Source organism: Pogona vitticeps, chromosome 1 (genome assembly GCF_051106095.1).
Source record: "Pogona vitticeps strain Pit_001003342236 chromosome 1, PviZW2.1, whole genome shotgun sequence".
Lineage (NCBI taxonomy): Eukaryota > Metazoa > Chordata > Lepidosauria > Squamata > Agamidae > Pogona > Pogona vitticeps.
The window spans coordinates 346,006,316-346,030,663 of record NC_135783.1 but is presented as its reverse complement, the minus strand read 5'-3'; the positions used below and the strand labels follow the sequence as shown (position 1 = coordinate 346,030,663).

Below are 24,348 nucleotides of genomic sequence, written 5' to 3'. Positions count from 1 at the left end.
CAGCCGACTTAGCAAACCATGGTTTGTTTGCAAGAATGATTTGGACCCAAGAACAAGCTGGAATTAAGTAGATTAAAATCTGATGTGTGAACCCAGTTGATGTTAGATAAGGTAGAAAAAAGGTCAGAATAGTAACAACAGTAACAATAATAATCCTGTGGGTGAACTCTTTTCTTCTCTTTTATGTTTATAGTGACAGAAGCTGGTTTTGGAGCAGATATTGGCATGGAAAAATTCTTTAACGTCAAGTGTCGCTATTCTGGCCTGCAGCCCCACGTGGTGGTGCTGGTGGCCACTGTCCGAGCTCTGAAAATGCATGGTGGAGGGCCCATAGTGAGTACTGTCCCTGGTGATTAAAGATATTGGTTAAGTCAAAGCCCCAGCTCTTGAAGGATCATCCAGTCAAGCCCAGTTCTGTGCATGTTGTTACCTGTGTGACATGCCTGTCCGGTCTGCCCTTTAGAGATGAAGATATGAGGTCTTCCTGGGTAGCTTTTCCTACTGCATGAGAGTTCATCCAAGTTCATCTCTCCTCAGCCCTCCATCTTCCCCTTCCTCCAAAATATTCTCTGCCCATACTTTGACACCCAATCAAATTGCTGATTCTTTTTCTTAATGAACTTTTAAAAATTCCCTCTAGGTTATGTCTTCCTTAAAACTGAGAAAGTAGTTTCTCTCACTATGTAATCATGGTGATGGTCACTTTTATGAAGGGAAGTTGCTGTCAATTAGCATTGCATGTTCTGATCATTTTTCCCATTCCCTTCCCTTGGTATATCATGCTGAACTGGGTGGAAGGAACAAGTGGGGTACCCCAGGGCTCAGTCTTGAGCCCTCTGCTCTTCAACATTGTTATTAATTACCTGGATCAGGAGGTGCAGGGAATGCTAATCAGATTTGCAGATGACATAGAAATGGGACGTGGTGGCGCTGTGAGGGACGTGGTGGCGCTGTGAGGGACATGGTGGCGCTGTGGGCTAAACCGCAGAAGCCTGTGCTACAGGGTCAGAAGACCAGCAGTCGTAAGATCGAATCCATGCGACAGAGTGAGCGGCCGTCGCTTGTCCCAGCTCCTGCCAACCTAGCAGTTCGAAAGCATGCAAATGCGAGTAGATAAATAGGGACCACCTCGGTGGGAAGGTAACAGCGTTCCGTGTCTAAGTCGCACTGGCCATGTGACCACGGAAAGATTGTCTTCGGGCAAAATGCTGACTCTGTGGCTTGAAGAGCGGGATGAGCGCCGCCCCCTAGAGTCGGACACGACTGGACAAAAATTGTCAAGGGGAACCTTTACCTTTTACCTTTAGAAATGGGTGGAATAGCCAATATCCTGGAAGACTGAAACAAAATTCAAGGTGATCTAAATAGGCCTGAGCACTGGACTGAGAACAAGAGAATGAAATTCAGCAGGGATAAGTGCAAAGTACTTCACTGAGGGGAAAAATACCAAACACACAGGTAGACGATGGGATATATAATCTCCAGATCTTGCGAGGTACTTGTTCCCTCTATTCGGCACTGGTTAGGCCTCATCTTGCCCCTTCACGGATTGCTGCCTTGTCATGGCGAAGGGGCTTGAGTAATTCAGAGAAACTATTGGCTATGCCATGCAGGGACACCTAAGACGGACAGGTCATAGTGGAGAGTTCTGACTAAACGTAGTAATCCACGTTTATGCACCAGCCATCGATGCTGAAGAGGCTGAAATTGACCAGTTCTATGAAGACTTACAACACCTTCTAGAACTGACACCAAAGAAAGATGTTCTTCTCATTCTAGGGGATTGGAATGCTAAAGTAGGGAGTCAAGAGATAAAAGGAAAAACAGGTAAGTTTGGCCTTGGAGTTCAGAATGAAGCAGGGCAAAGGCTAATAGAGTTTTGTCAAGAGAACAAGCTGGTCATCACAAACACTCTTTTCCAACAATCCAAGAGGCGACTCTATACATGGACATCACCAGATGGGCAATATCGAAATCAGATTGATTATATTCTCTGCAGCCAAAGTGGAGAAGCTCTGTACAGTCAGCAAAAACAAGACCTGAAGCTGTTTCTGGCTCTGATCATCAGCTTCTTATAGCAAAATTCAAGCTTAAACTGAAGAAAGTAGGAAAAACCATGGGGCTAGTCAGGTATAATCTAAAGCAAATCCCATATGAATACACAGTGGAAATGAAGAACAGATTTAAGGAACTAGATTTGGTGGACAGAGTGCCTGAAGAACTTTGGATGGAGGCCCGTAACATTGTACAGGAGGCAGCAACGAAAACCATCCCCCCCAAAAGGAAATGCAAGAAAGCAAAGTGGCTGTCCAACGAGGCCTTAGAAATAGCAGAGAAGAGAAGGGAAACAAAATGCAAAGGAGATAGGGAAAGTTACAGAAAACTGAATGCAGACTTCCAAAGAATAGCAAGGAGAGAAAAGAGGGCCCTCTTAAATGAACTGTGCAAAGAAATAGAGGAAAATAATAGAAAGGGAAAAACAGAGATCTGTTCAAGAAAATTGGAGATATTAAAGGAACATTTCGTGCCAAAAGATGGACATTATAAAGGACAAAAATGGGAGGGACCTCACAGAAGCAGAAAACATCAAGAAGAGGTGGCAAAAATACACAGAGGAATAATACCAGAAATATCTGGATGCCCCGGACAACCCAGATAGTGTGGTTGCTGACCTTGAGCCAGACATCCTGGAGAGTGAAGTCAAATGGCCCTTAGAAAGCATGGCTAACAACAAGGCCAGGAGGTGATTGCATTCCAGTGGAACTATTTAAAATCTTAAAAGATGATGTGGTTAAGGTGCTACACTCAATATACCAGGAAGTTTGGAAAACTCAGCAGTGACCAGAGTATTGGAAAAGATCAGTCTACATCCCAATCCCAAAGAAGGGCAGTGCCAAAGAATGCTCCAACTACCGTACAATTGCACTCATTTCACATGCTGGAAGGTTATGCTCAAAATCCTCCAAGGTAGGCTTCAGCAGTATATGGATCGAGAACTCCCAGAAGTACAAGCTGGATTTTGAAGGGGCAAAGGAACCCGAGACCAAATTGCCAACGTGCACTGGATTATGGAGAAAGCCAGAGAATTCCAGAAAAACATCTACTTCTGCTTCATTGACTACGCAAAAGCCTTTGACTGTGTGGACTACAGCATACTATGGCAAGTCCTTAAAGAAATGGGCGTGCCTGACCACCTTATCCATCTCCTGAGAAACCTATATGTGGGACAGGAAGCAACAGTTAGAACCGGATACGGAACAACTGATTGGTTCAAAATTGGGAAAGGAGTACGACATGGCTGTATATTGTCCCCCAGCTTATTCAACTTATATGCAGAATACATCATGCGGAAGGCTGGACTGGAGGAATCCCAAGGTGGAATCAAGATTGCCAGAAGAAATATCAACAACCTCCGATATGCAGATGATACCACTCTGATGCCAGAAAGTGAGGAGGAATTAAAGAACCTATTAATAAGGGTGAAACAGGAGAGCGCCAAAAATTGTCTGAAGCTCAACATCAAAAAATCATCATTATGGGAAAGAAAAAGCTGAGAAGAAAATCTAGATATGCAACAAGAAGAGTTGAGTATCACGTGTGGAAGAAGGCTAGTGTTTATATGCTTTCTTGCAGGGATTTTCCTTTGATGAATTCAGTTTATATTGCTGGTGATGGCCTGACCAGTTTCTATGTTTAAAGAACACAGAAGAAACAGAAAGGACAGTAGCAAAACTCTCTTCCAGGAACTCAGCAATTCTAATCTGTGCACAAAATCCTTGGTTTTGCAGTCTAAGCAAGAGATTAATCTTTCCTCCTAAACCTGCTACATAGTCCGTTAAATATTTCTACGCCCTTGCTCAGCTTTGGTGCAAAATAGCCCTGTTATCCTTCCTGCAGTCTCGAGTTCAAAAGCTAATACATTTCTGTTACCAGGCAGACAGTCGTTTTCCCCCGGAGGTGAAAGACAGGGCAGGAATGAAAGTGAAGAACTAATTGAATTTTCAGAAACTCTGCTTTCTGCAATCTGCGTGCAATATATATTGCAGATTGCTTCTTGCTTCATTAATTCCACTTCCCTCTCTTTCCACCCTCACCGAAACAATTTTTTTTAGATGCAGGGGCTTGTGTTTTTCCTGAACAGGTTTTTCCTAAAGGCAGGTTAGCAACCCTTTTGAAATGAGGCAGACACGTTTGATTTTTTTTAAATTAGTGAGTGAAGCATAAATCCAACTGCTAATCCCAACTAGAGCAGACCTGTTGAATTAAGAGCATTTATATGAGCATTCACTCACCGTTCAGCAATTGGTTCGGAGGATTTCCTTTAGATGGGACAAGTAATTGGATTTATGCTTTAATTTTGAATGGGCCTTGTGGATGAACATTTACATCCAGAGATGGAAATTCCCTTTTTATGTTCTGAGTTCAAAGAGATCTGAATGCTTTGTAACAAATCTTTCTTCCTGCCTTTCTTTTTTCCCTGCTTTCTTTCTGCTGACTAGACAAAAGTGGCTATTTAGTGATGGGCAGAATGTCCTTTGCTCAGTTTAAAAAGAGCTCAGATTAATGCGAGTCCATTTTTTTAAAAAGACAGTAGATGTTGGCATAGCCTGTTGTAGGGGGAGCCATAGGACTTATCCACCTTGCCTTGTTCACAGATCTTTTGGTGATACCTATAAAGGTGCACAAATTTGTGTGTGTGAACTACAACTCCTAGAACAGTCAGTGGCCCTGATGCCTGGGAATTCTGGGAACTGTTGTCCCAAAAATGCAAATCTGCACTCCATTTCTGGCTTCTCATTCCAGTGTATCTCCATTCTTGATCTCCAGACAAGAGATGGAGATGAACTGATTTCGGAGGTTTGTGCTGATTCCCTTATCCGTCCTCCCCAGCTGCATCCCTCACTTACCAGCCAGTGTGCTCTCCTCTCTTCTTCCTTTTTGACTCTTTGATCAGTCTCTGGCAGGAGCATGGGCTTCCCTGCACCACCTCCTTTGCTGATCGCCCACTCCGACAAGGAGGCACGACAGGCCAGCCCATGTTCTTGCCGAGAAGGGGTCAAAGGAGGAGAGGCGCTCACTCCAACTGGTGAATGGGTCATTGGGTTAGGAGGTGGTGGAAGGGAACACATGGCACAAACCTCTGAATCGGGGTTCATGTCCATCTCTACTCCAGACCATTTTCTAAAATGTAGTGGTGCATCCATAGAGGCCATAAACTGGTCTCTGTAGATATGCAAGAGTGAAACAATTGTTGCTTGCTTAATTACAGTTTAGAAGGGACGTGGTGGCTCTGCAGGCTAAACCGCAGAAGCCTGTGCTGCAGGGTCAGAAGACCAGCAGTCGAAAGATCGAATCCACGCAACGGAGTGAGCGCCCGTCGCTTGTCCCAGCTCCCGCCAACCTAGCGGTTCGAAAGCATGTAAATGCGAGTAGATAAATAGGGACCACCTTGGTGGGAAGGTAACAGCGTTCCGTGTCTAAGTCGCACTGGCCATGTGACCACGGAAGATTGTCTTCGGACAAAAATGCTGGCTCTATGGCTTGGAAACAGGGATGAGCACCGCCCCCTAGAGTTGAACACGACTGGACAAAAATTGTCAAGGGGAACCTTTACCTTTACCTAATTACAGTTTGACCCCCATAGATCTGTGGGGGATTGGTTCCAAGGCACCCCCATGGACGCTGAAAACTTTCGATAATAGTGAATGTTATGCATAGCATGATAAAAGAAAAACATCCAGAAAAAATTATTGCACGGCATATTTACCGGAACTGGCCTCTAGAGGGAGCCAGGATCCATGCTGTGTGTTCTTCAACAATACATAGCATGGACTCTGGCTGCCCCTAGTGGCCAGTTCTGGTAAGTACACCATGAAAATACTTTTTTCTAGCTTTTTAAAAACTTTTAATATTTTCAGACTGTGGATTAGTGAAACTACTGATACTGATCCCGTGGATCAGGGAGTCCTACTGTATGTTAAATGCCATGCTGTTTGACACTCAGACTTACACACTTGCTTAATAAAAAAAAAACAAAGCAAGGGGGAATAAAACCAGATGTCCTAACAAATACACTGACATACATATAAAGAATGTAAACCCAAGATTCTACATACAGCCTGCACTGATGGTGATTTCTCAATAATGCCAATCATGTTATTACTCCCCATAAAGCAGTAATTCAGTTATGAGCCTGCCTTAGTCCAGTAACAAAATATATTCCTGGAGTGCCATCAAAATCTTGGCTACAGAGCTTGCAACCTCCCAAAACCTTTTCCCATTGCGTAGGTTTCAGAGGTTCTGTAAGGGGTTATTCAGAATAAATTCCCATCCATGTCTTTTATAAATTTCCATCCTAGGGCTCTGTCTCTTAGTGCCTGCCACAAGTTTAATTTCCTCCCCTTTTCCCGCTGCACCTCAATCAACCTCCCTATAGTTTTCCCCCATCTGAAATGTGTCAAACTGTGTGGTTGGAAAGAAATAAGTCCTTTAATTTGCAGGGTTTTTTTGGAAAGGGAAAATGGAGCACAAAGGCGATTGTTTCTTACCTTTTAATACCCTGCTTTTTCTGTTTGCAGGTCACCGCTGGAGTTCCCTTACCAAAAGAATACGTTGAAGAGGTAACTGTGGCCTATTTGCTATACCCTGATTTCTTATAAGGTACTGCTGAGCCAGGCAGGTGCTTCTTTTTGCCCTGAAGTGGGATCAGATACAATAATTCTGGTGGATCACGGGTGGTCAGATCATCTTGAGCACCTGCATGTCAGAAGACAAGAGTGGACCATCATTGTGCTGTTTTAAATACAGCACTGGTTCTTAACCTTGGGTTACTCAGGAGTTTTGGACTGCAACTCCCAGAAGCCTTCACCACCAACTGTGCTGGCTGGGGTTTCTGGGAGTTGCAGTTCAAAAACATCCGAGTAACAAAGGTTAAGAACCACTGAAATACAGTGTGTATGTGTTTATTTCTATATCTGCCGTGACAAGAGGTTTGTCTCTTCCCTTTAGCATGATGCTGGATAACTCAGTGGTTTAGGCAGAGGTTGGGAGTTTGATTCCCCACTATGGCTCCTTCACAAGGGCTGGACTTAGGGATCCACAGGGTCCCTTCCAGCTCTGCGCTTCTGAGATGATGATCACCATCATTCTGCCATCACAGAATCACCTCCTTTCAGCTTAAACGGAGTATAAAAATCCAGACCAGAAAGTAGTACAGAAAGCTCTGTCGGAGCATAAAAAGTACAGATGGTCAGTGTGTGGTCTCTTCGGCCGCAAAGACCTTTCCTCCTAATGGGAGCTGTAATGTTTCATTTTTATAATGGCAAGTTTTGCTTCCCCCTTTTCTCTGACCTACCCAGAATTCCATCCATGGCTTTCCGTCTGCAGCTTCATCTCAGAGTTCAAGCGCTTGGTGTGTTTTTTTTTTCATGCTCACAGCTGCTTCTCCCTGCAACCTTTGTACTGCTGAAGGCTGTGCATTTCAAAATGAAGTGTGTGGGAGGCGTGAGCGGGCATGCAGATCAGTAAAATGGAAGGTTGGCACCAAGCTAAATGGTGTGCCCCTCACTCTGTCTACTACAAAGGGTGTAGAAATGCTGAGTGAGTTAGAGACCTGCTTAATATTTGGATCAAAAGCACAGGAAGACGGATAAGGAAAACCTTGCCAGCATCTGGTATTTAATTAATGGCCAGAATCCTGTTGCAGATTTACGTGGGTGTAACAGTGCCAGTCACTTGTTAATCGGTAGCAATTTTCCATCATGATTTGAACCTTTTTACTTACACCAGCATAAATCCACGATGAGATTCTGGCCAGTATATTTCTTTAAGAAGATTTACATCAAAAGCAAAGCAGAAAACGTGCTGCTTATATACCCCCCCCCCATAGCGCTTCAAGCACTCTCTGGGCAGTTTATTACGCAGGCTACACATTCCCCCCCCCCACCAGCGAGTTGGGTACTCATTTTACTGACCTCGGAAGGATAGAAGGCTAGGTCCACCTTGAGTCAGCTACCTGGGATTGAACCCTGGGTCATGAGCACAGTTTTAGCTGTAGTTCAGCAGTTTAACCACTGCGCCACAAGGCTCTTTAACATCAACCTCCTATCTAGATTATATGTTACTGAGAGAAAGCAACAATTATGTGAATTGATTCCTGGTTAAAGTAAAAAAAGAAGAAAGTGCTGAAGCAGGACTGCAGTTGACTATGAAGACAAAAATCATTACCACCAAAAAATTATGTAACCTTAATGTTGACAATAAAGAAATCCAAATTGTCAAACAAGTTCTGTACTTCAGTTCATTCCTAATGGGGACCTACAGCCAAGCAATCAAAAGAAGATTTAGCAAAGCATATGTGAAAGAACTAGAAAATATACTTATGCACTATGGTATTCTCAGTATGTACAGATGTGAAAGCTGGACAATGAAGAAAGCTAACATGGAAAAAATCATTTGCTGGAGAGTATTAAGGATACCATGTGCCACTAGAAAGTGAATTCTAGATAAAATCAAGCCTGAACTCTCCCTAGAAGCAAAAATGACAAACTGTGTCATACTTTGGGCACTTCATGAGAAGACAAGACTCTGGAAAACACAATAAAGGCTAGCAAAATCTGGAGGCAACAGGAAAAGAAGACAATACAATATATAGACCACCGTACTTGAGTTCTCAAGAGCTGCGCAGGGGTGGTGAAGATAGAACCTTTTAAGGGTTACTAATTTAGACAGTTAGCTATAAGTCAGAAGTGACACAACGGCACATCACAACAGCCCCTCTAGGTTTTTGGATTACAAATCTTGTTACCTATCTGTTTTGATTTTGTTAAGATAACAGGAGTTGTGGTTGAACACATCTAAAGGATGCTGAGGGCTGGAAGAGCCAATTTATATCTTCTCTTGCCTGTTCTAGATATTCAAGGTGTGGCGAACAACAGTAGGGTGAAACAAATCAAAACAAAATAAAATGGCTAAAATCCATGGAGTAATCATTCAGCGTTGTTTTAGAAGTGCTAGCTAACTCCATTTTTAAATGGTGGTCAATGCAAAGTGAGTAAAGAATTTTTTTGCAGCAGTATACACCCCTAAGGGCCTATATGTTGTGGGGGGGCATTACATAATCGGAAAAAATCATTGCCAAATGACCACCAGCTGTCCCAATTCTGGCAGTGGCAAGTTTTAACTATTAAACGCTTCTCTTCCTCGGTGTTCCAAAACTCTGAAAGACTTCCACAGGGCAAGAGGGAGCCCTCGGGAGCCTCCGAAGCTGAAACAAGGGGACAAGGAACTTTAAATTAATTATTTCCAGCAGGATCTTATCCGATAAAATGGCTCAGTTGAATTAATTCCCTTGGTCTAATCATTGCTTTTCATACTAGGAGCTTGGAACCTTATGTGCTAGAGGGTTTTTTTTGGGGGGGGGGGCGCTGCTTTGAGTGAAATGTAGGGTGTTTTCTGATATCCCAAATTAAAATTCCAAAGTATTGAAGATTTACATCGTTATTGAATGGTGATTGAAGTCAGGAATTCGTAGATTTTTCTGGTATTCCACGACCCCAGTGAGAATGCTAATGTTCCCCACGCTCAGCAGGCTTTATCTCCTGGCAGCCACAGTATATTATGATTACGATTCTTTCTGTTTTTCTACCATACCATTTGGCACGAGCCTTTGTTTTTGTTGGGAACTGGGGAAAAAGTGATATATTTTGTCCTTGTGTGCTTTAACTGGACATAGGAAGTAGAAGAAACGTGGGAGGGAATGGTTTGTTCCATGTACAGTTGTTGATGCTCCAGAATTGCCTGCATTGTGAATCTAGTTTCCTGGAGGTTCTGCAGCAAAATCTAACTTTGCGGGAGTAATATGCCCTGTCCTAATGCATGAGGGTGAACATATAACAACAGCACGTGGCAGCATTGTTCAAAATGCCTGAGACATAAGACCCAAATTAAAACCCAATGGGATCAGATGAAACAGCCCTCGGCTCCAGTCTCCTGTTTCCTACAATGGTCAAACAGAGATCTCGGAGAAATACACAGCCATGGTATTAGGCTAACACTCCTCCTGCTGCTGTTTCCATGTTAATTGGTATTCAGAGGTTTATTGGCAGGTCTAAGGGACTTCCATGGAGAGCGCCTTATTAGTGGTGGCACCGGTGGTGTAGGGGTCAATTTGGAAGTGCACCGGCTCTTAATGACAGTTTCTGTACTCAACCCCTGCTTCTCAGAGTCCCAGAAACTCAGGCTGCCTCAGCAGTCCATACTAGCAAATGATGAGCAGGTCTTTTGTAGAGTTAATGGCTCTTAGTTTGAAATTAAATCAATGGATTTCTAGCAGTCTGTGTCACTGCCCGCTAAGGAGGACTGTATGATCCCCACATTGCAAACGAATGGGTGCACGCAGAGTCATGTGTCTTGAACGGAGAGCTTTCTCTCACATACCTTGTTTGTGTATGCGTTGTGCTCCTCCAATAAATTTATCCTTCTCAGCTGTGTAAGGTTGAAATAGGTTCAAAGGGTGCCTTTTCCAGAAGCTTTGACTGTGCTGCTGTGAAAATTGGGTGTTAATAACCACAATTTGAAGTACAGTATATGTCGCAAGCTTTTGCTTGATTTTTCTTCTCCTCCTCAAGTGGCTTCTATTGAAAAAATGTTGGACTTTTGACTCTCTTTTCTCTTTTATGTGAAGCTGCTTTCCAGCTCTCAAATGTGAGAATTCTTTCATGGCAGCTGTTCCAAATTTGGTCTTTTCTTTCCTTGTAGGTATGGGTAGTGGTTTTTATTTTTCACCTTTTTTTTTTCCTCTGTGAAAAAGAAAACGATAGTTTTGAAAAGATGTACTTTAGCAAAGCCTCCCTTTGGGGAGGGGGCTCCCATTTTCCTGCCCGTGTTCTTGTTTAGGATTTAGCTGTTTTTCTCACAGCCGCTTACAAAGAAACACCTCAGTCTTTTTGTCCTCCAGACTAACCTCTTCTCTCTTCCCCCCCCCCCTTTTTTTTTCTTTTGATGTACACAGAACCTTCTGCTTCTGGAGAAAGGCTGCGTAAACTTGCGTAAACAAATCCAAAATGCTGCGACGTTTGGTATCCCAGTTGTAGTGGCCGTCAATGCATTCAAGTAAGCAGGATTACGTTCCCAATTAACTGATACAAACAGTGGGTTGCCAGAGCCTTGGAAGGGGGGGGGGGCAGGAGGAGTTATCCGAGGTTTGGCATCCGACAGAGGGTTGTCCAACTTTCTCTCGAATGCCTTGAGTTTTGGAGCTCTCACCACCTCCCGCGGTAGTTGGTTCCATTGTTGTACTGCTCTAACAGTTAATAAGTTTTCCTGATATTCAGCCTAAATCTGCCTTTCTGTGCCTTGAGCCCATTGTTATGTGTCTTGCACTCTGGGATAATCGGAAACAGATCGTGCCCCTTCTCTGTAGGACTACCTTTCAAGTGTTTTAAGAGTGCTATCATATATCTCCTTTCAGTCTTCTCTCCCTGAACAGCTGGAAGCCACAGTTGCCATCCCCAATGGCGCCCACTCAGGAGGCAGTGCCTCCATTGTTGCCACGGAGTGGGTGCCTGCCAGAGGCAGTGAGGCTGAACAGACACCTGTTCGTGCCCATCTCAAATCTGAAGCATTTTTATGCCAAACAATATGGCAAAGAGACATTCGGAGACCATATTCCCAGGCTCCTAACTGAGCCTCTGTTTGTCTGATGCTCGGTAAGGTGAGGACTATACGTCAAAACTGCCAGGACTCACAGGGTAACATCCTGACCGGGGCTAAACCATTAGAAGCCCAGTTCCCACATGGAAATGGCTGAGTAGGCGCCTATTTGAAAGATGCTAAGCCTTCCGTAGGCCATGTGCATTGTGAGAATCACCGCCCACTTCCTCCCGCGCCATCTGCAAGTCTCCATGCATGTGCTTTTATGACATTAGCATTGAAACATAAGGTGTGGTTGCATGCTGTTGCCCTGAAGCGCACAGAACCGTGTGCGAGCGATTTGCTGTCGCAGCTCCTTTGGTCTCTTACCCGGTCTTTTCATTTTTAACCTTGAATAAGACAGAATGTCTTGGTTACTCAGGCAGTGCTTTTTTTTTTCCTAGTTGCCAGCTGAATCGAGGGAGGTGAGAGTGGAGATGTCATGAAGATTAAGTGCTTAATGATTTGTAGTGAACATTAATAAAGTAAAAATTAAATCTCCTTCTGCGTCTCCTGCCTCCAGTTTAAAGACTTTTGATTTATATTTTAAATCATCTTTTGCTCAGTGTCCTCCCACATTCCTTTTCTGTACCCACAGAATCCAATCTGTAGCCCTAAAACAGATGAAACATGGTCACCTTGGCCATGATTAAGTGGCCCGTCTGTGTTCCTCAACGATTGAATATTTTCCCCCTTTACAGGTTTTCCCTCTGACATAATGATATGGTATAAACCTTGTATTGAAACCAGTTCTAATCATGGTTAGTATTAACTAGAGTTTGCGAAGCTTCAAAAACTCTGCAAAGATAACCATGGATAGGACCGAATTCAGAGCCAGTTCACATGGGCCAAAATCCTGTTGCTTGGCGTAGTAAATTGCAGAAGAATAGACCCATCAGTGAGTTAACTCCTTTGTAAGTTGCACTGATTCAGATGAGCCTATGCCAACTGTGATTTTCCTTAACAGAGTAGGCCTATTTGAATCAATGGAACTGAATATAGACATTGACTCACTGAGTCTCCATTGATTTAGTGGGCAACTTTAGCAAGATTGACTGTGCTAAGAAACAAGATTTTGGCCACTGTAGTTCATGCAGAAAAAAGAAGGTAAGAAATAGGAAAAAAACATTTCTGTACTTTGCCTATATTGGGTACTGTCTGTTCTTGTATGATTCAGCTTGTGATAACAGAGTACTCATTTCTGTATATTGCTAGTAGTAAAAAAGTGGGACATGATAGTTATTATTTTGCAAGCTAAAAGACCCAACTTTGCCTGGGTCTTTTGACTCTGAACCTTACTCTGGTGTCTTCTCTCTTTTTTTTGTACACTATAATTTTGTATACTATAATATAAATTTAAATTTATAAATTTATAAATAAATTTTTTTCGGTCTCCCCTCGCACTTCATCTTGAGACTAAAGTCAGTTCCTCCCCCATCCAACAGTTAGACAACATTAGGAGCCTCCTGCCTTTCCCCTTAAAAATAAGGCCGAGTGAAGGCATATAAATTTGGGAATTCAGCTCATCCGCCTCTTGAAGATGAGACATCACCCAGTTCCATAGGCAATGAGAAGTAATTTGAATGGCCTGGGGGAAAATGGTTTTTAAGCCAGACCACCCCAGAGATACTCTCTAAATTTAGTGGAAATTCAGCCAGACATGAAAATAATGGGGGGGAGTGGATTCTGAGGAGTCCAAAAGTGGTTCTCCTATATGAATCATGGTCTGTTATTTGAGTTAAACTACTTCCAACCTCAATCCCAAATTTGATGGAAATCTGTCCGGCCATTTTTGCATAATGCAGTGACAAACAGACCCATAAAGAGACAGAAACTTATTTTATTAATATAGGCCCACAAAGTTAGTTGTTCATTCTGACCCGATCAGAACCACTGAAAGAATGGAACTTGTTAACGCCCATACTTCTATTGGGAGTTCTGTGATTCGGTGGGTCTACTTGCATTGGAACTAACCATTGTTAGCTATTCTCAGCTTTTACAGCATAATTAGAGACACTGCTAGAGATTAAATTATACTAAACATCTCAATATTTCATTGGAGAGTTCACTGGATACCAATACCATTTAGCTGTGTGATTAGGTAAAAAAACCTTTTCTAGCTCAAGAAACATTAGGTAATGATAGGATCCCTTATCTGCAAGATCAGTATCCACTGATTCACTTATCCACTGCCTTAAAATACTAAATAAAAAATGCAGAAATACATGTAAACCGCAAACACGTACAAACATCCTATGGAACAGAATTTCAAAGAGAGTATCTCATCTTTAGAGACGCCCATGCAAGTCACAGTTCGTTATCGGCTGGTAGCACTTACTGAGGCATCTACACAGGGTGTTTTGAGTCCTTAGTGCTCAAGACCTAGGAAGGCATATTGCTCGAAATCTGCCTTTGTTCAGCATGTGTCCCTCCTTATACACAGCTCCTTGCAGTAGTTCATTTTGAAACTTGGGGACCACCCCCATAAAGTCCCTGCTCCGTTTTTAAAAAGTTAACCTGATTCATTGTAGTGTCTCTAAAAGCTGTTTACTAGAGGATCTCTTGTCCAGGGAGAGTTGGTTCAGGCTCTTCCTCCTTATCGTTCATATGTCTGGACTAAGAGAATCAGCCTGTTGCATTCATTTTGTCTATGGATGTCTTTACAGATCTGATACGGAAGCAGAGCTACAGCTGGTCATCCGACTAGCGAAAGAAGCCGGTGCCTTTGACGCTCTGAAATGCACCCACTGGGCCGAAGGGGGCAAAGGAGCGCTTGCACTGGCTGAAGCCGTACAGAGGGCGTCGCGGGCTCCCAGCAACTTCAAATTCTTGTATGATGTGGAGGTGAGGGTTTATTGGTTTATTTGTTCACGGGTTGCATTTATATTTATATTATTTGTCTATTTCCCCTTTCCTCCAGTGAGCTCTTAGATCTCCTCCTTCCAACCTGTATTCTTACAACATATGCTGTAGAAATAGGTCAGGCCGAGAGATGATAACTAGCCCAGGGTCACCCATTAAGTTTCGTGATCAACTATATCTGTCAGAATTTCTTAGCCAGTACAGCTTCTGAGAATTGTCTTTCGCTCTCTCGCTCTCTTTCCTCCCTTTTCTCCCACCTCTACTAGTTTGGTAGGAAAGACACAAATTGATCTTGCAGAGGTCTGAACTGATTACTTCCAGGTTGCTTTTGAAAGGCTGAGGGCAATATGAGAACCAACTGATTGCATGTGGCCCTCGGCTGAAGGTTGCCGACCCTGCTTTACATAATCTGGTGCAAGTTACATAGCCTTGCGGAAACACAGGCTCAAAGTTCAGTCAATGGAAATCGTTCTTTAAAAAGACTTCCTCCTTCACTGTGAACGAAAGGATTGCTGTACGGCTAGTGTATGAGATGTGCAGAGCCTGGAAAAAGTTGTTTTGGGGGGGCTACAACCCACCCTCAAATCCCCCATGGGCATGCTGTCCAGGGGTTTCTGGTGGTTTTGTCATAATCCTTGAATTCTGAGCATGCTAGTCTAAATATTCTTGACAGTGCCCATGCCGACTGGGGAATTCTGGGGATTATAGTCCAAAAAAAAGCAATTTCTTCAGCTTCAGAAGTAGCTATCATAACCCACTCATTCAGACAAGGCGTTAAAGCAGAAAGCAGAATAGGGAAAAAAACTTAAAAACAGGGGAATAGAACAGAACAAAATGGCTGGAATCCTATGGTTTACTGGATTAAGTTGCAACTACAGGAGGCCACTGGATCATGCGAGATTTGGTGAATCAGCTCTTCTGTAAGTTCCATTCAATGGGCTTACTCTAGTTGCAGCTTCCTAGGCCGAGCAACAGGACTTCAGCTACTGGAACGCAAGAGCAAGTACTGTCTGTGGCATTGTTTCAGAATCATCAATCATCACGTTTTCAAAACCAAATAATTTTGCATTTTTATGTATCAGTCAGATACTGGGCATTAGAAACAAATGATTGGACGTCTTCCAAGGACATTTGCTCTCTGTCTCAAGGGTGAGGAAGCCTGAATTAGATTTTTCCTGAGACAGTTGATAGGTTGTGCGTTTGGGAATGTAGGTTGGCGTCCTCACTGTTGCTCCTGTCTACTACTAGATTTGGCCCTCCTGCCACCAACCGGTTGTCCTTGACTGGTTGTTCCCAAAGAAACATGGCTGTCAGTAGGAGGCAGTGTTGCATGACATAAACCATCCATCTTTCTGTTTACAATTATTGTGGATTAGGTAGTCTAATGGAAAAAGAGCGGCACCAGTTGTAATAGTAACAGCAGCAGTTGCTTTTAAATTGGCGCCATATTTCTCATGGCCATTGAGCTTCATTCATACACCAGAGGAAGGGAGACGGTGCCTGATTTTCCTCTTCCCCGCTTTCCCATTTTTCCAGCTGCCAATTTTAGAAAAGATCCGAATTATCTCGCAGAAGATTTATGGAGCAGATGATGTTGAGCTGCTGCCAGAAGCTGAGCAGAAAATTATTCAGTATACGAAGCAGGTACGTCTGTTGGCGAGGTGGGTGATGTGGTTTCTGATCTCGGGTAGAGCAGCAGGTTGGGTTGGGCGCAGCTGCAAACAGGGCGTCGTTCTTTTTTCTAGAAGAGAAAGAGGCCAGAAAATCTTGGTTCATTGGGGAAAAAGAGTTCTGTCCATCATCTTGGCACCATGGTCTCCAACCTCCTGTCCAATTTGATGCTGGCAATAACAGCTCGTTCCTGTTTTCTTTTCCTGAGCTCATGAACTTAATTTATATCCTCTTCCATCTTGGATCAAATGCTATTTAGTAACAAAATGTGGGGAGCTCATGGGGTTGATCACTCTTCGTAGTATTTGCTCCTACCTATTTACCTCATAAGTGTCACACACTAGACTTCATAGGGTTATTTCATTTTGAATTCCTACATTTTGTTTCTATATTCGTTCCTGTTTCGTAACCTAGATTTATGGCACTTGTACATCTATTTAAAGATCTCTGTTGCGATGTCTCTTCCAACTGCTGAAATAAAGTGCTTGAGTGTGTTGTTGTTTTTAAAGCACAACTCGCATGGATTTTTGCTAAAGCAGTAGCACTTCTGACTCATATCTCCCACTACACTACCTACAGCTGCAAGTTGCATGGATGGAGATCTTTCCCCCTGCTGCAGGATAACTGTGTCACAGAAAGAAAGAAAAACCCCCAACATGACACATTAAATATATTTAGTAGGATCCAGACACAGGCAGTTTCTCAATGTCATAATTGTAGTTCATAACGGGGAGATGGGAGCTGTATTCCATCGCCTCTGAAAGGCCCGTAGGAAAAAAAACCTGATAGATGGGGCAAATTTACCTTTCTGGACCAATAGAAACTAATTTGGCCATGCTGGGGGTGACTATGGGAGTTGTAGTCCCAGAAAATAATATATTCAAGCACTGTTACAGAGCATAGGACAACATTGTGAAAACGAGTGAGGACAAATAAATTTGTAAAATGCCCCATAAGATGCAAGGGGTCAGAACAGACAATATCCTTTCCCCATCCTGGTGTTTTCCATTTATGTATGGAATAGAACGCTCGTCCTCCCCATCCAGCAGGGTCAGGATGGCGTTCTGGATGTTATGATGGCGTTATGGGCCAAAGACACTTGGGGTGGGTAAGGCCCGTCTGGAGAAGTCCAGTTTTGATGCTTACGAAGATGGGAACAACGAGCAGTGGTTGGTAGTAATAATGAAAGTCATTTTTAAACTTTCTGCTAATTAGGCAGAAAAGAGAATAATGTCATATCCATGATTATGTGGGTGAATCAATTAGGGACAGAATAGATCTGTTGAAGTCAAGGAATATGGGGGCGAAACTAACTTTAACTGGAACGATCGTGTGTAATTTCGTTGGCACTTTATTCAGTTTGCCGCCCTGTTCTTCTCTGCTTTTTGTTTCTTGTTCCGACCTCCATCCAGGGATTTGGAAACCTGCCGATCTGCATGGCCAAAACCCACCTGTCGCTGTCTCACGACCCAGAACTCAAAGGGGTGCCCACTGGGTTTGTCTTGCCCATTAGAGACGTCAGAGCCAGTGTGGGCGCCGGATTTTTGTATCCACTGGTCGGAACGGTAAGTGTAGCGTAGAAGACGCTTTGGGGTTTGCTGTCCCTTCGGTCTGATTAACGCCTGGAAAATAACTTTTGAAATTGGCCCTCCATCTAATTTCCTAGAAAGTCACCCAAATGTAATTCTTTTATGATCCAGAATTTTTTATGTCTTTGTGATAACGCTGGTTGTGAAGGGGCTCATTACTTTGTTACTTCTAAAAAATTTTTAGTGTTGGTAAGATAATGACATAAGCACTGTTAAAATTCCTCTAAAACAGCCCTGTAAAGATATCTACAGAAGGTTATTTCTCCCGTCCTGTCATCCCTGGATCTTTGTCCCGTCTTGCCACTGATTTTCTACAAACACAATTCAGTCGGCTAGTTCAGACAAAAAATTGCTCCAGCATCCCCCACACAGGTGAGGCAGCACTGATGAGCAGAGAGACATTTGGGGGAGTACGAGTTTCCGGATTTGGAACGGGTTGGTGGGAGATATGTTTGCAGGTAAAGAGCTGCTGGTCGTTTGGTGAGTTGGCGGTGAGAGAGAGCCGCTAAGCGGGGATGGGGATGTGGTGAGTGCTCCAACACTCATTCAAGATAAAATTAGACATTCATTTGCCAGATCATCTTTGATTTGGATTCCTGCATTGAGCGGGGGTTGGACTCAATGGCCTTATAAGCTCCATCCAACTCAATTATTCGATGACTCAGGTTTTTCCCCTTCCATATTTAACATGTGAATAAGAATAGTGTGCTCTTCAAGTGCAATCTGATTCATGGTGACCCTTTCTAGGTTTTTCTCGGTAGAGAATACGACCTAGTAGTTTACCATTCCCTTCTTCTGTGGGCATCCTTGGGACTGTGCAGCTTGCCCAAGGTCACACAGGCTGGCTTTTCTTGCCTGAGGCACCATGAGGAATCAAACTCCCAACCTCTGGCTCTGCAACCAGGTACCCTAACCACTAAGCTCTCCAGCCAGCTATTTCACTTATTAAACCACATTAAGCATAAACAGTTCTCCAGCACATTTTCTTGAACCTGCAGCCCTGTTACAGAGTTTCCGTATTGAGATTGACTCTTGACTTTATGGTAAATTAGTGCTGGCTTTGGATCAAAAATTTAAATAAAGAAAAAGGAAAGAACCATGCTTTCTTCCAAGAGCCACTTCTCGGCAACCCAAAAGAAAAATGTTCCTCAGTATAAATAGCAAAGCACATCTTGCCAGAAGATTCGGAAGACTAAAACATTTTGTCTTGTTTTGGCATCTCCAAAATTGGACCGCCTGGGTTTTAATTAAAATCTTGTGTAAGCATCTTACACAAGCCGATCAGTAACCCACTAGCTTGCTTTTTTTTGAAGTGTGGCTTCCATGAAACCAAATGGCATTTAAAAAAAGGATACAGGCCAATGATTTAAGAGGCACAGTGCAGCACATGAGAACAGTGCATGGGCTGAGAAGGAGAAAGATCTGGTGTACGATGGTAGGAAGCTCAGGCTTAAAGCCCCAAGTTCTGGCAGTTCACAGGCCCCTTGCTGTAGTCTGAATTATAAAGGTAAAGGTTCCCCTTGACAATTTTTGTTCAGTCGTGTTCCATTCTAGGGGGCGGTGCTCATCCCCGTTTCCAAGCCATAGAGCCAGCGTTTTGTCCGAAGACAATCTTCCGTGGTCACATGGCCAGTGCGACTTAGATACGGAACGCTGTGACCTTCCCACCGAGGTGGTCCCTATTTATCTACTTGCATTTGCATGCTTTCGAACCGCTAGGTTGGCGAGGAGCGGGGACAAAGCGACAGGAGCTCACTCCGTCACGTGGATTCGATCTTACGACTGCTTGGTCTTCTGACCCTGCAGCAGAGGCTTCTGTGGTTTAGCCCACAGCGCCACTACGTCCCTTCCAGTCTGAATTATAAAGCAAAGCAAAGTGTGGTGCCTATATACCACCCTGTAGCACTTAAAGCTACAGGTTTACTTGGACTTTTTTGTTTGTTTTTTAATGACACAGGCTACACATTGGCCCCTCCCCAGCAAGCCGAGTACTCTAGTTTGCCAACCTTGAAAGGATGGAAGGCTGAGTTAACCTTGAGCTGGAATTGAACCCAGGTCATGTGTAGAGTTTGGGCTGCAGTACTGCAGAGGGACGTGGTGGCGCTACGGGTTAAACTGCAGAAGCCTCTGTGCTGCAAGGTCGGAAGACCAGCAGTCGCAAGTTTGAATCCACGTGATGGAGTGAGTGCCCGTCGCTTGTCCCAGCTCATGCCAACCTAGCAGTTCGGAAGCATGTAAATGCAAGTAGATAAATAGGTACCATCCCGGTGTGGGAAGGTAACAGCGTTCCGTGTCTAGTCGTGCTGGCCATGTGACCACGGAAACTGTCTTCGGATAAACACTGGCTATATGGTTTGGAAACGGGAATGAGCACCGCACCCTAGAGTCCGACACGATCGGACTAAATGTCAAGGGGAACCTTTACCTTTACTGCAGTTTAACCAGTGGCCCACACAGCTTCTGGCAAAGGAGCTACCCAAGGTGCTTATTGGGGGTAGGTCCCAGTACGTTGGACAGCTGCTTTTAAAGTTCAGAGTAAAACCCAGAGTGGACCTAAAAACTCTACAAAAGGAGCCTTGCCTCAGGATACAGAAGTTTCCTCTGTTCTTATTTAAAGGATATAATTTTCAGACATGCTAGAGACCAGGTGCCTCTTACAGGTGGATGCAGATGGGCTTTCAAAACGCCCCACACTGTGTGGAGCTGACTCGGACAAGAGGAGAGCTTCTCCTCGCCCTGCTTGGATTGAGGCTATGAGGTCCCTGCTGGCTCTCAAATGCATTTTGTTAGCAGCCACTGTTAAGACAATTGTCTTAGGCCATTCCTTTACTTCCTTTACTTCCACCTTCCTTTACTTCCACCTTCCTTTACTTCCACCTTCCACCTGAACATGTGTATTAATACCTGCCAGCTGGAGAAACACTGCATGCAGCTGCTGAAGTGGGCTGCAATCCAGCGAAGTTTGTTATAGAAATTGCTAGTCTTTTTCCGGTCCCGCCGAGCGCTCTGTTGTTTTCTTCAATCCAGGTCGTGCCAATGCACGGAGAAAGGAGCAGGCAAGTGCTGTGTGTTTCCATCATCCTCTGTGCATTGGAGTCCAGTGGTCTGAAGAGGCATCTTTTATTCGGAGCACTGCTTTTCCAGTAGCCAAGCACAGATATTCCTCGAGCGTAGGGTATGGAGGAGCAAAAGGGAATGTGGCCTTTGAATGATATGATTTCTCTTTCAATCCGCAAGCCCACGATGTAGCACAGCAATTACACAGCATTCATAAGGCCATGAACAGGGTCTTTTTGTGGGTGTCGTTATTGCCGCTGCACTCGGCATTATTAAAACCCACTCGCTCAGCAGAGCTGCTCCTGTTAACATCCCTCTGAAACACTAAGATCATGGAGAGCCCTGTAGCTTTATTCTGGTTTCTTTTGTTTGTGGTTGTGGCTTGCGGGGGAAGCTTTATATTAGGGAGTATGATACAAAATGGCAGCCTGGTGAAGGAAGAACGAACACCTGTAGCTCTCCTGGGATATCCATGGCTTTCTGCAGACCAGTCTGCTGAAGTTAGAGGGTACCTGTGCTCCCTTACCTGCATTTGGAGATGCATGGTGAAGCTGACCCCAAGTTTTTCTGTTTTGTTACAATGGATGGTTGGCAGGGTTGGAGCTTGTGGGCTCAAAGCCCCAGGACTTTTCAGCTTAACCTGACATCCTTTGCCATCCTGCTCAGACTTCTCTGTTCCTTCTGTCTTTAGCTGCAGTCTTCACTCTAGCTGGGAGCAAAATTAATTTTGCCAGGAATTTATACATTGCTGCAAGCTACCCCTATTGTAATTTGAGGACTTGAATGAGCAGTTAAGAGCCGTTAACTTTACAAAAGACTTGCTCCCCAGCAGCCTGCTTTATAAAAGAGCCAGCTATGGAAACTGGCAAGATCCTTCCTTACAGTGCTGCTGAATAATCTGCTCATTAATTTATTTTTGTTCCTCTTGTTTATTACGAGGGTGCCAAAGAAAACTCCGCCAGTTACTTGGTGTAGGGTAGTGTTATCTTGAAAATGAAGTGGAAAATCCCCTTTCTCACGCTGTCACATGATTAAGTAAGTCTTTGCTGCATATTCTCATAGAAACGTGCTATAAATCCAGGAAAGGGAACTATAAACCTGCCTGCAACAAGGATTTGCTGCTTTCTTGTTGTTGTGGCTGTTCATTTTCTCAAGCCAATGATTAAGCCAACCGTTAGTTATTCTAGTTGGCTGGTGAGCTTCTTATTCCTTTTGAGAAATCTGTAGCCCTTTCGAGAAATCAGATTTTCTCTTGTTTCTGCAGCACGGCTCATTCTAAGCTTTATTAACCTGCCTTATTGGTTGCTGACGGATCTACTGTTCAATACTGAAGCTTGAAATCCCAGACGCAGAGGCAGGAATTAAGATCTTTTAGAATAAAGTTTGAGGAGCAATGAAAGATAGGAATGAAATTCAACATAACCACAATTTTGTATGCATTTATTTTGTTCATGATCTGTGATATTATTAATGAAAGACTGCTTGTATTTTTTTATTTCCCATGATCGGGGGGGGAGCATAAGCTTCAAGATTCTTTTCTCTTTTTTTCAATGAAATGGGCATGACTGAAAATATATTTGAGTATATTGGGGGGGGGGGATGCACTGTTTGTTTATTTATTTAAAATATTTTACCCTGCCTTTCTCCTTTAAAAGGACCCAGGCAGTTTACATCATTTAAAAGACAACATTTAAAGCTAAATACAAATACAAAAAAGGGTCACACAAATACTACACTAAAACACAATAAGCAAAGCAACACAGAAAACATTCAAAACAGTAAACCACCGCACTCCACTTAAAAACCTCACGCAGGAAACCAGCCCCTGAGGGAAAGCTTACCTGGAGAGAAAGCATCATCATCATCACCAGCCACCCTTGGTTATTATCGTTACTGGTACAGGGAGAGTCTTGGTCCCAACAGACTATGGAATATATAGGGCTCACTATTACCCATGGTTTTTGGTATCTATCAGGGGGACTTGGAACCAATCCCTGGTGGATATAATGTATAGTGTCTTTTTCAACGCCCCTTTTCTTGCTTTCATCCAGATGAGCACCATGCCAGGACTTCCCACTAGGCCTTGCTTCTATGACATCGACCTGGATCCAGCAACTGGAGAAGTGAAGGGTCTTTTCTAGAATGGCAAATCAACAGTAAGTATTGCATCATATGCCAGATTGGTTGGGGACCACTGCCCTGGACTACCAGAGAGATAAACAAGTGAATCCTAGATAACATTAAGCTTGAACTCTAGAAGGTCTCCTATTTTGGTCACATCATAAGAAGGCAGGATTCTCTGGAAAGAATAATAATGCTTGGTTGAAGGCAGCAGGAAAAGAGGAAGACCAAATACAAGATGGAGCAATGCCCTAAAGGAAGCACAGGCTTGAGTCTACAAGAGCTGAGCAGGGCTTTGGAGATTCCTCCTTCATAGGGTTGCCATAAGTCAGAGGTGACTTGATTGCACATAACAACAGAAAACCAGTTAATCCAATGTGCATCTTCCAGTTTGATCAGAGAGATTGGAAGATAATACATGAACATGTCTTCTCCTGGCCACAAGCCTTGTCATTTTTTAAGCTCTCTAATTAAACCAATCGGGTTTCCTTATTTAGCAATAGTGCAGGGATGGGCAACTGATGTTGTGTTCCAGCAGATTTTGTTGAGATGCAGTTCCCATGAGCCCCAGCCATGATAGCCAGTGTTGAGGAATGATGGGAGTTTTAGTCCACCCACTAAGAGGCTAGAAATTGCCTATCCCTGCAAGGTGGGTCAGTGGCTTCGTATTTTCTGTTGCTCTCGCCTTGATTTTTAGCATTGTTGATTCCAGTAACCTAATCTCTTTTTCTGCTTGTAGGTAATCAGAGCAATGTCCGTCTGAGAAAACCTGCCCAAGATTACTCTGTGGACACTACAAGCCTTTGAAATATTTTAAACAAAATAATAATAATAATACTGTATTTTAAGAGGTGATTGACTTCTTTTAGCTGCTGCAGGTGAGAATCTGCCTGGAGTTTTTAAACAGTGGAGCTTTTTAAAATGGATCCACAGTGTGGCCTTATAGTGGTCAGTTTTTAAATAAAGACTAGTTTTAACGGAGGTTGTAGCTGGGGGAAATAAATTTTGCTTGATTAATCATGTGATTTTTTTAAAAAACTGGTGTATTACGTTTGCAGATCAGTAAAGGCAACATTTCCAAGTCAAATGTGTGTGTTCCTCGTTTTAGGTAGTATACATGCGTTTCAGCACGCAGGACCTGGGGAAAAGTATTCCTGCTGTGTTTTGCGGCAGCCAAAGGCTGAGCGCCTTTTTAAAAACATATATATGTCATCAGACGTTTTTATAAGCACACCATTAATCTTTTTTTTAAATTGTCCAATTAGAGGGATGCTTTTGGTTTAAATTTTTTTTCAATCAATACATTTTACAAATCAATCAAATCAGCACTTCAGCCCTTAATTCTCTCTCTTTGTTG

The 24,348-nt window shown here is 43.4% G+C and overlaps 1 protein-coding gene across 1 annotated transcript in view; it reads left to right on the top strand.

Annotated features, from left to right (window-relative positions):
* Nucleotides 1-24,078, top strand: part of MTHFD1 (methylenetetrahydrofolate dehydrogenase, cyclohydrolase and formyltetrahydrofolate synthetase 1) — a 65,267-nt gene extending 41,189 nt beyond the window's left edge. The window contains exons 21-28 of the mRNA XM_072986785.2: nucleotides 194-333; nucleotides 6,579-6,620; nucleotides 11,012-11,112; nucleotides 14,358-14,535; nucleotides 16,090-16,197; nucleotides 17,637-17,789; nucleotides 22,922-23,026; nucleotides 23,731-24,078. Of these exons, the coding sequence (XP_072842886.2) occupies nucleotides 194-333; nucleotides 6,579-6,620; nucleotides 11,012-11,112; nucleotides 14,358-14,535; nucleotides 16,090-16,197; nucleotides 17,637-17,789; nucleotides 22,922-23,011 (812 nt within the window). The 3' untranslated portion in view covers nucleotides 23,012-23,026; nucleotides 23,731-24,078. The remainder of the gene's footprint in view (nucleotides 1-193; nucleotides 334-6,578; nucleotides 6,621-11,011; nucleotides 11,113-14,357; nucleotides 14,536-16,089; nucleotides 16,198-17,636; nucleotides 17,790-22,921; nucleotides 23,027-23,730) is intronic.
* Nucleotides 24,079-24,348: the final 270 nt, after the last annotated feature.